Source organism: Pteropus alecto, unplaced genomic scaffold (genome assembly GCF_000325575.1).
Source record: "Pteropus alecto unplaced genomic scaffold, ASM32557v1 scaffold237, whole genome shotgun sequence".
Classification (NCBI taxonomy): Eukaryota; Metazoa; Chordata; class Mammalia; order Chiroptera; family Pteropodidae; genus Pteropus; species Pteropus alecto.
In genome coordinates this window covers 948,040-960,108 of record NW_006440624.1, presented here as the reverse complement: position 1 = coordinate 960,108, position 12,069 = coordinate 948,040, and the positions used below count along the sequence as shown (strand labels likewise).

Sequence of the window (12,069 nt, the reverse complement as noted above, 5' to 3'; positions counted from 1 at the left end):
ATGTTCATGGATGAACTCTATGCTAAGTAATATGCATAGTTATTTTACTATGTACAGTTATTTTACTATGCTAAGTAAAATAAGCCAAACAGAGAAAGGCAGATATCATATGACTTCACTTATATGGGGAATCTAAAACACAAAATAAATGAACAAACAAAATAGAAACAAACTCATCTATACAAAGGACGAATTGATGGTTGCCATATGGGAGGGAGGCTGGAAGGATGGGTGAGAAGAGGGGAGGGATTAAGATGTACAAATTGCCAGTTGTAAAGCCCCTCACAGAGATGTCAAGTGAGGGAATATAGTCAATAATATGGCAATAATTATATATGATATCAGTTGGGTACTAGACTTATCAGGGTGATCACTTCATAAGCTATGTATATGACTAATCACTATGTTGTACACCTGAAACTAATATAATATTATATGTCAACTATAATTGAAGTTTTTTTAAAAAAAGAAATGTCTATTTCATCGAGGAATATCATATGTGAACAAGAAATGATATATTTCCAACTTAAGCAGTTTGATTCTCAGCACAGCAATATTTGGAGATGCCAGCTATAAATGTTCCTTATTATGAGGCAAGTTAAAATGTGCTCTGTTAGGCTCCATAAATATGACAATTCATGAAATTCTAAAAATTTTACTGTATTCTTTTGCTAAAAGGTTCTGAAATAGGATTATCTTTAATCCTGGGAAAAAAAATTAAAATGATTTTCTTCAGTCTTCACTCTAAACCATACTCAGTCATTCACAATCAACAATGTTGATTTAAGTTAAAAGACTTTCTTTTGTTTCATAAAGCTAAGAACTACTTTTAAATAACACAAAGAGTTGCCAAGAAGTATCAAAAAGTGTTCCCTATATCAGTATCTTGCCCACAGACTCAGCTATCTATAAATATTTATTAAATCAATGTTTAACAATTTCATTGAAAGTATCTAAATGAATAGAACAGTATACTTGCTTGGTGACCAAGAATATAAACACAATACAGTGAGGTGGCATGCACTGTCACAGAATTTAGTCATAGAAAGGACATGTTTTTAGAATGATGAGGCTGAAAAGTCCTGCTGACTTCACAGCATGGCAAGGGAACCAGAGTGTTATTACAGTGGGACTTACTGGAAAGGATAGTAAGAGTAATAAGAATATAATAAGAATTTAAGCACAATTCCTGGACTTCAGAAAGGTTACACTCTTGTTGAACTCTAAGAACAGGAAACAGTCGCAAGCCAGGCCTGGATCCTAGTTGAATGTAAGGTCAACTAAACAAAGTGGTTTGGTCACTCTCAGAAGCCCAAGCTAAACTGTGATTGTCCACACTAAACAAGGAAGCCATAACTACCCACTCTGGAAGTCTCAGAGTCCTCTGAGAGAAGCCTAAGGTCAAACTGTATATGTCAAATTGGGGAAATCACCTATTTGGCCATTATGAAACAATTGTACGTTGAGCCATCATAGTTTCAACTGTTTTATTTCGAACACAGATCCATGAAAAAGGATCCATATGTCTCCCAAGATTATCTGCTTCTAATAAAGTATGTGTGTCGACACACACGTACATATGTGGGAGTATTACATATATATTACATGTAAATACTAAATATATATACTTTGCTATATAGACATGAATATGAAATAAGTGTGTGTGTTTCAGCTCTGAAATAAATACTTAAATGTAAATTCCTGTCTTTGAGTAGGCAAGACCTACTGCACATAAGCTGGCAGAAGAGTTTGCTTAAACAACAGCAGTGCAGTGACTCATCTGTGTTTTCACAACATGTTTCTACCCAGCACCCATGTCTATTTGTAGCCTGACAATAAAGGCCCTATGTGAACCATCTCTGAGCTGTCTGCCTTTAAAAGCAAGGACACTGTTCTCAGTTGACTCATTGGAGCTGCTGCACTTTTGAGAATAACCCACTGCCACATTTAAAAAGGCATGTGATATAACTGAAGATTATTTCAGAATGTGGCAATGCTTTTCTGCCTAGTCTTGATCTAGTATTCAGAAAGTCCAATAGAGCCAGAAGAACTCACCGCCTGAATAAGCCCACTACACACCATTACGGGTATCTCTTAGGGGCATAGAAAAAGATAGCATTATCAACACCCTGGACTGTAAATGCGGTCAGAATAGGATTCCTATCTATTTTGGTGACTTATCTGTATCCTCAGAACTTTAAATAGTGTCTGGCGCACAGCAGACACTAAATAAAGATTTATAAGGGAATGAGTCGACGCCTGCCATAGACCTGTGAGGTGACCTGGGCCTTAGCACCAAACCCACAAAGTATTTTGCTGTCCTGGTGCCAAGTCAAGAAGACTTCTACTGCCAGAGCATCAAATCTTCTGTATGTTAAAGTGTATTCCTTTCCGTGTTGAGATATTCTTCAATATATTGTCACCTTACTCCCTAATCCTTAAAATAGATAAAATCAACATGTGTGTGTGTGTGTGTGTGTGTGTGTGTAAATCTAATAATCTCCCATTGCAAGACATGCTAATATGATGACTACGGGTACAATTTTTCATATTAAAATATTAGGATATGTAAAATTACTATGTAACCATTGAGTTGGGCATGTGTTCGCATGTACTAATTTTTATTTATACAGATCATTTTAGATCTATAAATCTAGTGCTTAGATCTACACATCCATTTACTAATAGCATTAGTTCACACAAAATAAATTGATAATAGACTATTCAGTTCAACAGATATATATTAACAACCATTAATTTTCTATCCCTCTTTTTTGGTTTCTGCCATCCACTGAGACCTCTAGAAGTAACAAATTGTAGCACTTCACTAATACATTTCTTAAAGGAAAAAGGCTTCAATACTGAGAGAAAAGTATGTCCTTCAATATTTTCATTCAGAGAAACTTTTCAAATATCAAATTCATAGTTTCAGTGAAATTACCAATGGAAATTATAAAATCTACTAATAAAATGATCAAACTATGTCTGGCAAGTATCTTCAGAGATATTTGAATTTGATATTTTGAATTAAGTCAACTCCTAGAAGTAACACCCAGCAAATGGTCAGTTTAGTGGACTATTTAATATTTGACCACTGAAAGCATTTATGTTTTCCTAAAATCATCAGAACCGAGAAAACAGCTTGATTCATCAGCAAGGCCTTTCTCATGTAATTTATCAGAGGAGAAAAATATCCATATTAACTGTAAATATTGTACAACAGAATCCTTTCTTTTCCCGAGAACTCATTCATATGGAAATTAATTCACCTAGAGGGATCAACAATAGACTTTAACAGACTTCTCCCTCATCTCAGATGCAGTGTTCTAAAGCTAGGTCTTATGAGGTTGAAAAGAAGTTTGATTCAGTTAAAAAGGCAATAAATTAACACATAGATAGTGTCATAATTCCTGTCTCAATGAGAACATGCATGAAAAAAAAGTGTTGAAAAATTGTCTGCAGAAGAAAAGAAAGACAGAAGACAGTTTTGTTCTTGCTACTCTTTCAAAATCTTGGTTTTATTTTCTTAACATGTGGCTAGCTGTATTATCTTCTTCATGCTGGCTTCAGGGTGGTTTCCCAGTGCTTTCTTTTCCGCTTGTTTTCTTGATTGATCTGTTTTAGTTATCATTACGCTCTCATTTGGTGAAGAAAAGTTGCCCAATTTGGACACAGATCAGATTTTATAAAAATTTTATTACCGACAATGCTGTTACAATTGAATTTTTCATTCCTGTCTTACGAATGAGGGAAATAGAGAAAATGCCCTCTTCGTATACTTCATCTCCATGTCCTGCCACACTTGCTTCTATTCCCCACGCCGCAGGTCTCTCACCGTGAACATACAGATATGTGCTTTCTGGCCAGCACAATGTTATTTTGAAAAATGTTAATCAGTTGCCAATATTTACAAAACACCAGACTTCACATAAGAATTTGAAGTTTCAACCTCTTTGAAAAATCATAAAATGAAGTAATACTGAGTACACATTCATGTGGGAACAAGCAGAGCTGAGTGGCAACTGGCCTTTTTCAAAAGAACATGAGCTTTTAGGAATCATCACAGTCCCCAGCTGTAAGAAAGCCCAAAGGAGCCACATGGAACGTCCTCAGTCCCCAGCTCTTTCAGACATCCCAGCATAGGCACCAGACATGTGAATAAAGAAGCCTTCAGGGGACTTTAACCTCACCGGCCATCTTACAAGTATATGGGGACCAAGAGAGAACCATCCAGCTGAGTCCATCAACCACTAAAACCATGAGAAATAAAATGGTTATTTCGACCTTCTAAGTTTTGGGATAAAAAAAACTATGCAGCAACAGATAGCTCTAAAAGATAAAAAGTACTTAGCAAACTAAATATAATAGTTTAAAATAATCCCCTTTTTACCTAGGTCAACATAGATGTCACAGATGTCTCCAACTTATTTTTGTGTTTAGGCAGAAATCTAAAACATAAATGTGTCCAGGGAGGAAAACAGAAGTGGAAGAAAAGCAATCATTTGGAATCAGCTCTATTTTTTTTTTTTTTTTAATTAAACTGGCTGGCAGCACTTAGGAATGTCACATAGGTTAAACAGTAGTAAGTAGTAAAAGAGAAAGACAGAGTTTGAAAAGGGCTTGAATCTGGTTCTTTACGTAAATCCATCTAGAATTTTTACAGCTTTATGAGAGGCAGATTCAGGAATAGGAGAAACAGCTCAGCTTATATCTCTTAAAGCTGAGTTTTACCGATAGGCAAATCCATCCTTGAGTAAATCACTCAATTGTTTGATGATTCTGTTTGCTCACATGTAAAATGAAGATAATTCCTGACAAGAGTGTGATCATTCGGTTTAACAATATGGTATGTATGTTCAAGGTAGTAGAAGATCTAAACCTCGTGCCCTGCACATTATTAAAGCAACTGATATGCTTTTGCCCAAATAGAATTGTATATCCTCATTTCCTTCCCTTCTTTTCCCCACTTGTGACTCAAGTCAGATTTCATCGAGCTATTTTTATAATTACTAAAATGTTGGAAATACAGCAGCAGGCCAGAAGCGAAGTAAAACGCAGCATCCAGCAAAAAAAAGAAAATCACGCTGAGTAACTGAAAGGCCATCTGCTTCTAACTGAGCTGTAGGGGTGAGGAAGGCAATCTGGGCTGTACTATTTGTGTCCTCCCCCAAACCAAACCCACCTGCATGTTGTCAGTGGCATCCCCAAGCAGTCCTCCAAAAGTGATAGCATTAGTTACAGTTGCCAGATAAATGAAGAGAATCGCTGATAGAGCCTGAATATTTAAAGCATCATAAAAATCACTGGCAAAAAATGGTGCTTTCCTCTTTATGTCCTTAATTAGTCCACCACAGAACCTAGGTAGGGAGAAAGGCAAACATATAACAATGTAAAATAAATTACCATCAAATTAAGAGATAACTTATTAAACCACAAAGAATTTGTATTTAAAGTGCTTGCATGAACAACAAGGTACTATTTAACCACTTAAGATAAAACCAGAAAACTGTGGAGGAATAAATTTTCTTCTACCTATCTCTGTTTTGGTCCCCATATTAGGTGTCACATTCCCTGAAGAGCAGATAGTTGGTCTTTAGATGAGAGCAAATTGTGTAGATAAATTAAAATTTCTCACTAAAGAAAAACATCCAAACATGTGAGCAGATTAGACAAGGACCTTTATAATATTTCCATAGCTTCCTTTCCAGCCCCATTCATTCATTCATTCTTTCATTTCACAAATGTTTATTGAGCAGCTGCGATATGCACTATTCTGGGTGCTAGAAATACAACAATGAACAACATAGGAAAAAAATACCCACCTTCAAGAAGTTTACTTTCTGTATGGAGGAGACAAAAGCAAGTAAAATGCATGGTGCTAAAAATTAAGGAAAAAATTAAGTGAGGAAGAGGATTATTAAGTGCTAGAGTAGCGGTGGTGGAAATATGATGGTGGACTGAACAGGTCTCCCAAGCAGGTGTCTTTGGCATAAGAACCTGAAGGAACTAAGGGGAGAAGGGCAGGCAGGTATGCGGTGGAAGAGCTTTGCAAACTGAGCCCCATTACAAATGTTAGTAGCTCAGCTGATTTATGTATCAGTCAACTCACTCTCCCAAGCAAACCTCACATCTCAGATTTCCCTCTGCTGTTCCTTCTGCCTACAATGCCTTCCCTCAAAGCTCAGCAGATCTCTGAAATCTTGAGCCTCAATTCATAGTTCAGATTTCCACTACGGGCTATTGCACTGCATGAAGATTGACTGTCCGTCTGTCTGTCTGCATGCTTGCTGGCCCTTAGCTGCACTCAGTGCTCTGCTTCAGTTTTCTTGGTATGTACAAGGCCGAGCATGGTATGGAGAAAATTGCAGACACTCAGTACATTCAGGGAAGGTGAAATATAGAAGAATGAAATCACATTCTGAGTAAATAAAAAATGTTAAATCCTAAAATTCACATCTGTAGAAAAGAAAAGGAATACTGCTAATGGAAATTGTGAAGAACTATTCAGAAAAAAATGCGAGACAGTTTCATATTCTCTACTCTTTAAGAAGGAAGGAGAGAGAAACCCAAATGAGTCATCAAGGGAAAAATAACTATTTCACTCAAATTCAACTGCATATTAAAACAACATATGTTTGTGTTTTTAAAAAACCTGCAGTGCTTTTAAAAAGTCGTATCTTCATAAAATGAGTGTCCTATTTAAACTTTTAGTTAACCCAAAATGAAATGGAGAATCTAACAGTGCAGAAGGAAGAATCATGAAAAGAGATTTAGCCAAAGAAATCTGAGAAACCTGAATTCCCAACTGCAGGCTAGAGGGACCGTGACCTGTGAGCTATTCATTTCTGTAACATGTTACCCACTTTTGAGTAGAGAGAAGAGATGGAACCATAAAAACCAAGTGGGGAAGACTGGCACATTACTCAGTCTTCCTGCCATACACGCCCACCCTCAATCTCTGTTTTCCTAACACCCTCTCACTCACTCTACTCCAGTCACATTGTCCCTGATGCCAAACTAGCACACACCAGGCACTCTGCTGTCCCCTCTCCCAACCCCACATCTATGTGGTCTGTCTCCTACCTCCTTCAGGACGTTCCTCAAATGCTGCAATTCTCTTTAAGGCCATCCCTGACCACGCTTATCTAAAATTGTAATACCTTCCTCCCATCATGAAACTCCCTACTTCTGCTTTATTTTTCCCCATAAAACCATTACTACCTTCCTTTAGTTGCTCACTGTCTTCACCACTACAAAGTAAGACCTGTAAGGACAGAGGGTTTATTTAAGTCACTGCTATATCCCCAGGGCCTGTGACTATTAAGTACACTATAAATATTTGTTGGCTGAACAAAAACATAAACCAGTGAATAAAATGTTGATAGAAAGATGATGGGAAATTTAGATGTAAGGAGAACCTCATCATGAATGACAGAAGAACCCATCAATTACCGTCCAGTCCTCTGCAATTCTTCACTGTCCCCATGTCCTCCGCCTCCTCCATGGCCTCCATCATGGGGCGTGTCCCCATTCATCTGAACATTCTCACCTGAGTACATATTCTTTCTAAGCAAGAAAAGAGAGCCCAAGAGAATATTAGTAGTTGCTGTTGTTTTTTTAATCTGCTTCTTAGCTATGTCATGCACTAGCTAATGAAGAGATAAACTAGAAACCCTTTGGGAGAAAGATCATTATTTCCTTCTGCCATCCTAACAGACAACTCAAAGTGTTATATTTAGAGCCAAGCCAAATGACTGGATGAATCAAAAAGTTGAGTGAATTGTATAAGAGGGAAACTGTTTTACCCAGAAAATAACAGATTTCCAGGGAACAGCTTCTCCTCAATTATCTTATCCAATTTCTTAATTTTTTAAATCTACATAGCCTCATCTTGCATCAATTGATCTTTCCATTTGAACAAGGAGCCTCCAAAACATCCCCAAGGAATCTCTGTGATGTATTCCAATATCATAATCTGAGATCTCTAATTTGTAATCACCAAAGAACATTACAACACACAGCATTCATTTCACAGTGTCAATAAAATGTCAAACCAAGGCACATATGTGATTTATTTGAGATGAGATAATATATCAAGTTAAATGGAAACCTAAAACTATTAGGGCAGTTGCCTGACTCCATTTCCTTTGTCAGATACAACCTCCTTCCCAAGGTTGAAAACTCCCAACTGCTTGATAATTTACCTTTTGTCTGATGACGGAAGACTCTTAGGAGGCTCTATCCTGATCGCTGGATCCCATTCCCCAGGCGGAAGGACAATGACTTCATCTAGGAACTCATCGATGCCAGCAATCAGGTCCTGCCTATCTTTTGCTTTATAAGCAATGTCATGGAACACCTAAAGAAGAATAAGAGATGTGCTGACCCAACAAAGTAACTTTCCGCATACCTTACATCATGTCCAGCATGAAGAATATAGTCCATAACCTACTGTAGTATGACTATAACCATACTCTCCTATTTCCTGTTATTCAGCTTGCCCCAAAATATTTCAGGAATAAACCCAAAGAATATAGGGAGAGGCAGGATAAAACAAATGGCTGTGTTTCTTTTATATGCTTTTTTTTTCTCTCAATACTATAAAATAACATTGCCTTTCATCTCCCATTGGTATGTACCATTATTGATATAGTTGCTATTGGAGCCAGATGAAAATGATTTGGAGAAAAATACTGAAGAGTCATTCCCTGACATAAAAACTACCAGGGCAAACCACTGCTGATAATTCAAAAAGGAAAAGTTCAAACTACGTCTTAAGATCAGATTAAGACCCAGACCTGCAACTCTCAAACACACAAATGTTACCTATTAAAAAAAGAAAAATGGCAACACATAAAGCACAGAGCTTTAAGTAGGTGATCATCTGTCTAGGTATGAAAGGCCTAGGTTATGTATAAAGGACTTTCAAATCATCAGCTAGAAGGATGGAACAACTGACAAAGAGGACTTTGTACATTCTGGAATGTAGATAGTATCTATCTGTTTATCTGCTTATGAAGGCAATAACTAAGCCATCTAAGGCAGCTAATGCTCCATATCTTTTATGCAAATATCCAAATAAGGAGCTTCCTGAATGTACATCATTCAAGTAGAGTGATGTGGTTATCAGCCTTCTTTATGCTGAGGTATAGTCATTCATGCTAAACAAGCTGACATCTACACAGTTTTCAAAAAGTAAATCTTATATTATAAAAATGTATATTATATGTTTTTATTTCCTAAACAGTTTCCATTCTTAAAACTGATGTATGTTAAATATTCTTTAAAAAGTTAAAGTCACTGTATTAACTTATAGTGACAACCAATTCAAAGTATGAAAGAACACATGTAAGACATTCACAGACAATCATCTTCCAGATTCCCTACCTCATCAGACATTAAGGTGGCAATGGCTCTGCCAATCTCATGGTAGGACTTGGCTTTCCCCTTAGGACCTAAGAGAATAAACAAGAACCTAATGGAAGAGGAAAGAAACACAGGCTGTAACACACATCTCATCAAATTCAATATACAGAAAACTGAGACACATTTACCTTAGTTCATAAAAAGGTTAGGTCTAGAATTCATCTTTAAAACAAAGGTAATATTCTTGGTAATATGAAAGGTAGTCTCACACTATTGTGAAACACAAATCATTGTTCAGTTTATTTAGAGGCAAAGGATAACTGAGGATGGAAACCTGAGAAGCTTCTTCACCGAGAAGAACAGGTTCACTTCATGAGTCATTCAAGCTTTCATTTCTCTCTCCATTTCTACTGAGAAAAACTTTTTCTCTCTCTATCTCTTCTGAATTGCAGAATCTTTGGAAAAACTCATTAAAAGTGCAATAACTAGAAGACTTAGTACATCTTCATATTTCTCTGACTTTTCCTTATCTAATATGGACAGTGACATATGATCTTCCCCACGCTTTTAAGAAATGTTTCTACTCAGAAGTGACTGACAGAAGAAAACAAGTCTTCTACAAGTAAGCTGCGTACTGACAGCCAAAGTAAAGAAAGAAAAATATGAAAGAAATTCAAAATAATGCATTATTCACAGTTAAGGTTTTGTATGGGGGGATGAGGGTAGGTGGGTGTCCTTGTTTCTCTTTCCAAACTTGTTTTCTTGATAATGAACAAGCATTGCTCCACAGTAAGGAGGTCCTAAAACTTGCAATTATGAGCTTATCCCCATTTAGGTTCACTTCTTATTACGTTGGAAGAAATCCCTCACTGATCACGGGCAAAGACGGACATCTTGACTAGAGAGGAGGAAACCCGGTATGTAAATAAATAATAAAAAATATACTAAAGGCAATATTGGGTAATTCCTTGCCTTGCTTATGATCATGTCTTACCTAACACAGAGACAAAGGAGATAATAAAAATGATCACATTTTATATTTGCACAGCTTTTTAAGCTTGCAAAGCATTCATCATCTCATTTAAACACCTCACAATCCTTTGTAATAAGGACGAATATCCTATTCCTACCTAATGGTGAATAAACTGAGATGCAAGGACGTTAATGGATGAGCCCAAAGACTGTGCCTAGTAAATGAGGGAACAGAGAGGCCCTCCTACCTCCTGTTCTTTTTAGCACACATTTCTGCCTAATATTACCTGCCCACCCTATATCTCATGGTTGTAATTCAGAAGAGAAAAGCTATCCAACAATGACTTCCAAAGATCGCCCTGGGGAAAAATGTAATTAGTTGAGGACAATAAATCTTAGGCAAGATTTTATGGAACCAGGAAAGGCTTAGGACTTAGTTTAGTAATATTTCATTATTAAATCATTCATTCATAAACCTCACTTTAAATAAAAAAGAATTGACAGCAAATACTCTTCAAAGTGTTAAGATCTTTTCCAAAACGCCCTTGAATAGATAATTCCTCTTTTTTATCATAAAATTCAATCCAAAGGAGGGAACAACAGAAATTAAGAATTTAAGAAGGTATCTGAGAGTATGACAACTCAGATTTTATACTAGAATAACCATAAAGCCATTCAGCACGTATTTGCTTAGAAACCAGTTCTGGAGTAGGGCAGCATGCTCACTTTCAAGTGTTATCACAGTCAATGAAATAGCAACAGCAATCAGCAGGCACAAAAGTCTGTTCAAGTATGAAGGAAGTCATTATTGGAACTGGATTTTAGTTCTTCTAACACTGAAGTTCAATTGATACTAGAACTTTTCTTCCTTTGAAGCTGGAACTAAATTGTATACCACTATATGTAGTACTACATGGTGCTTCTTTATAACAGTAAAATGTATTTTTATAAAGAGACTGATCACTGACTGATTTAAGTGTAACACATGCAAAAAATATTTACCCACTGAGGCAAACTACAAATTAAGAAATACCTATAGTACTGGTCACATTTCCCAGTCCTGTTTGCCTGTCTACCAATGGCCAGCTGTCAGGCAGGACAATAAGGGCATAGTTTTAGGTGAAAGGGGGCAGGTGTAGTGTAGTAAGAGAAAATTGACACTTGGATCTTCTAATTAATACATTTTTAAATAATGAGAGTCTTTTGCCTGCCATTTTTCTTATTATTTCAGTGTATCTAAATATTAGTTTTTTAGTAATATATAATATCAAAAACTTTTCCAGAACCACTCTGTACCTCCTCCTGCCTCTCCCTAGCATCCCTCATGATTATAGTTTATAAATACGCATTATAAAAATCCCATTTATCAACTGATGCATGAGTTAATTATCAGGTTGACTATGTGGGAACAAAGCCAAAATACTCTCTTGTCAAAAAGTGAGTAAAATATTCTCAGTCATTAAGAGTCCTCAAATATAAACTTTGGAAGACAATGGGTGACTATTCCAAGAGCTGATAGAACAATGGAGCCTCTAAGTTAAATCCTATGAGATGAGGGCATATATTTTCTGTAAATGTTTACTCTGGTCTCTGCTAAATAGTACAAAACAATCCATGGAAATAGCCAACCAATGATAACCAAACATGTAACACATCAATAAATCCAATATATGAGCTTTATACTGTTTTGGTAACTTTAGTAACCTAGATATAAAGGTACAATTTCTATTA

At 36.4% G+C, this 12,069-nt stretch overlaps 1 protein-coding gene across 3 annotated transcripts in view; it reads right to left on the bottom strand.

Moving 5' to 3' along the window:
* SLC4A4 (solute carrier family 4 member 4) overlaps positions 1-12,069 on the bottom strand; it is a 265,785-nt gene that overhangs the window by 84,913 nt on the left and 168,803 nt on the right. For all 3 annotated transcript variants that reach the window (XM_006917294.1, XM_006917293.1, XM_006917295.2), the window contains exons 8-11: positions 9,388-9,475; positions 8,205-8,359; positions 7,453-7,566; positions 5,183-5,357 (exon numbers count right to left, since the gene is read on the bottom strand). In XM_006917294.1, coding sequence (XP_006917356.1) covers positions 5,183-5,357; positions 7,453-7,566; positions 8,205-8,359; positions 9,388-9,475 — 532 coding nt within the window. The remainder of the gene's footprint in view (positions 1-5,182; positions 5,358-7,452; positions 7,567-8,204; positions 8,360-9,387; positions 9,476-12,069) is intronic.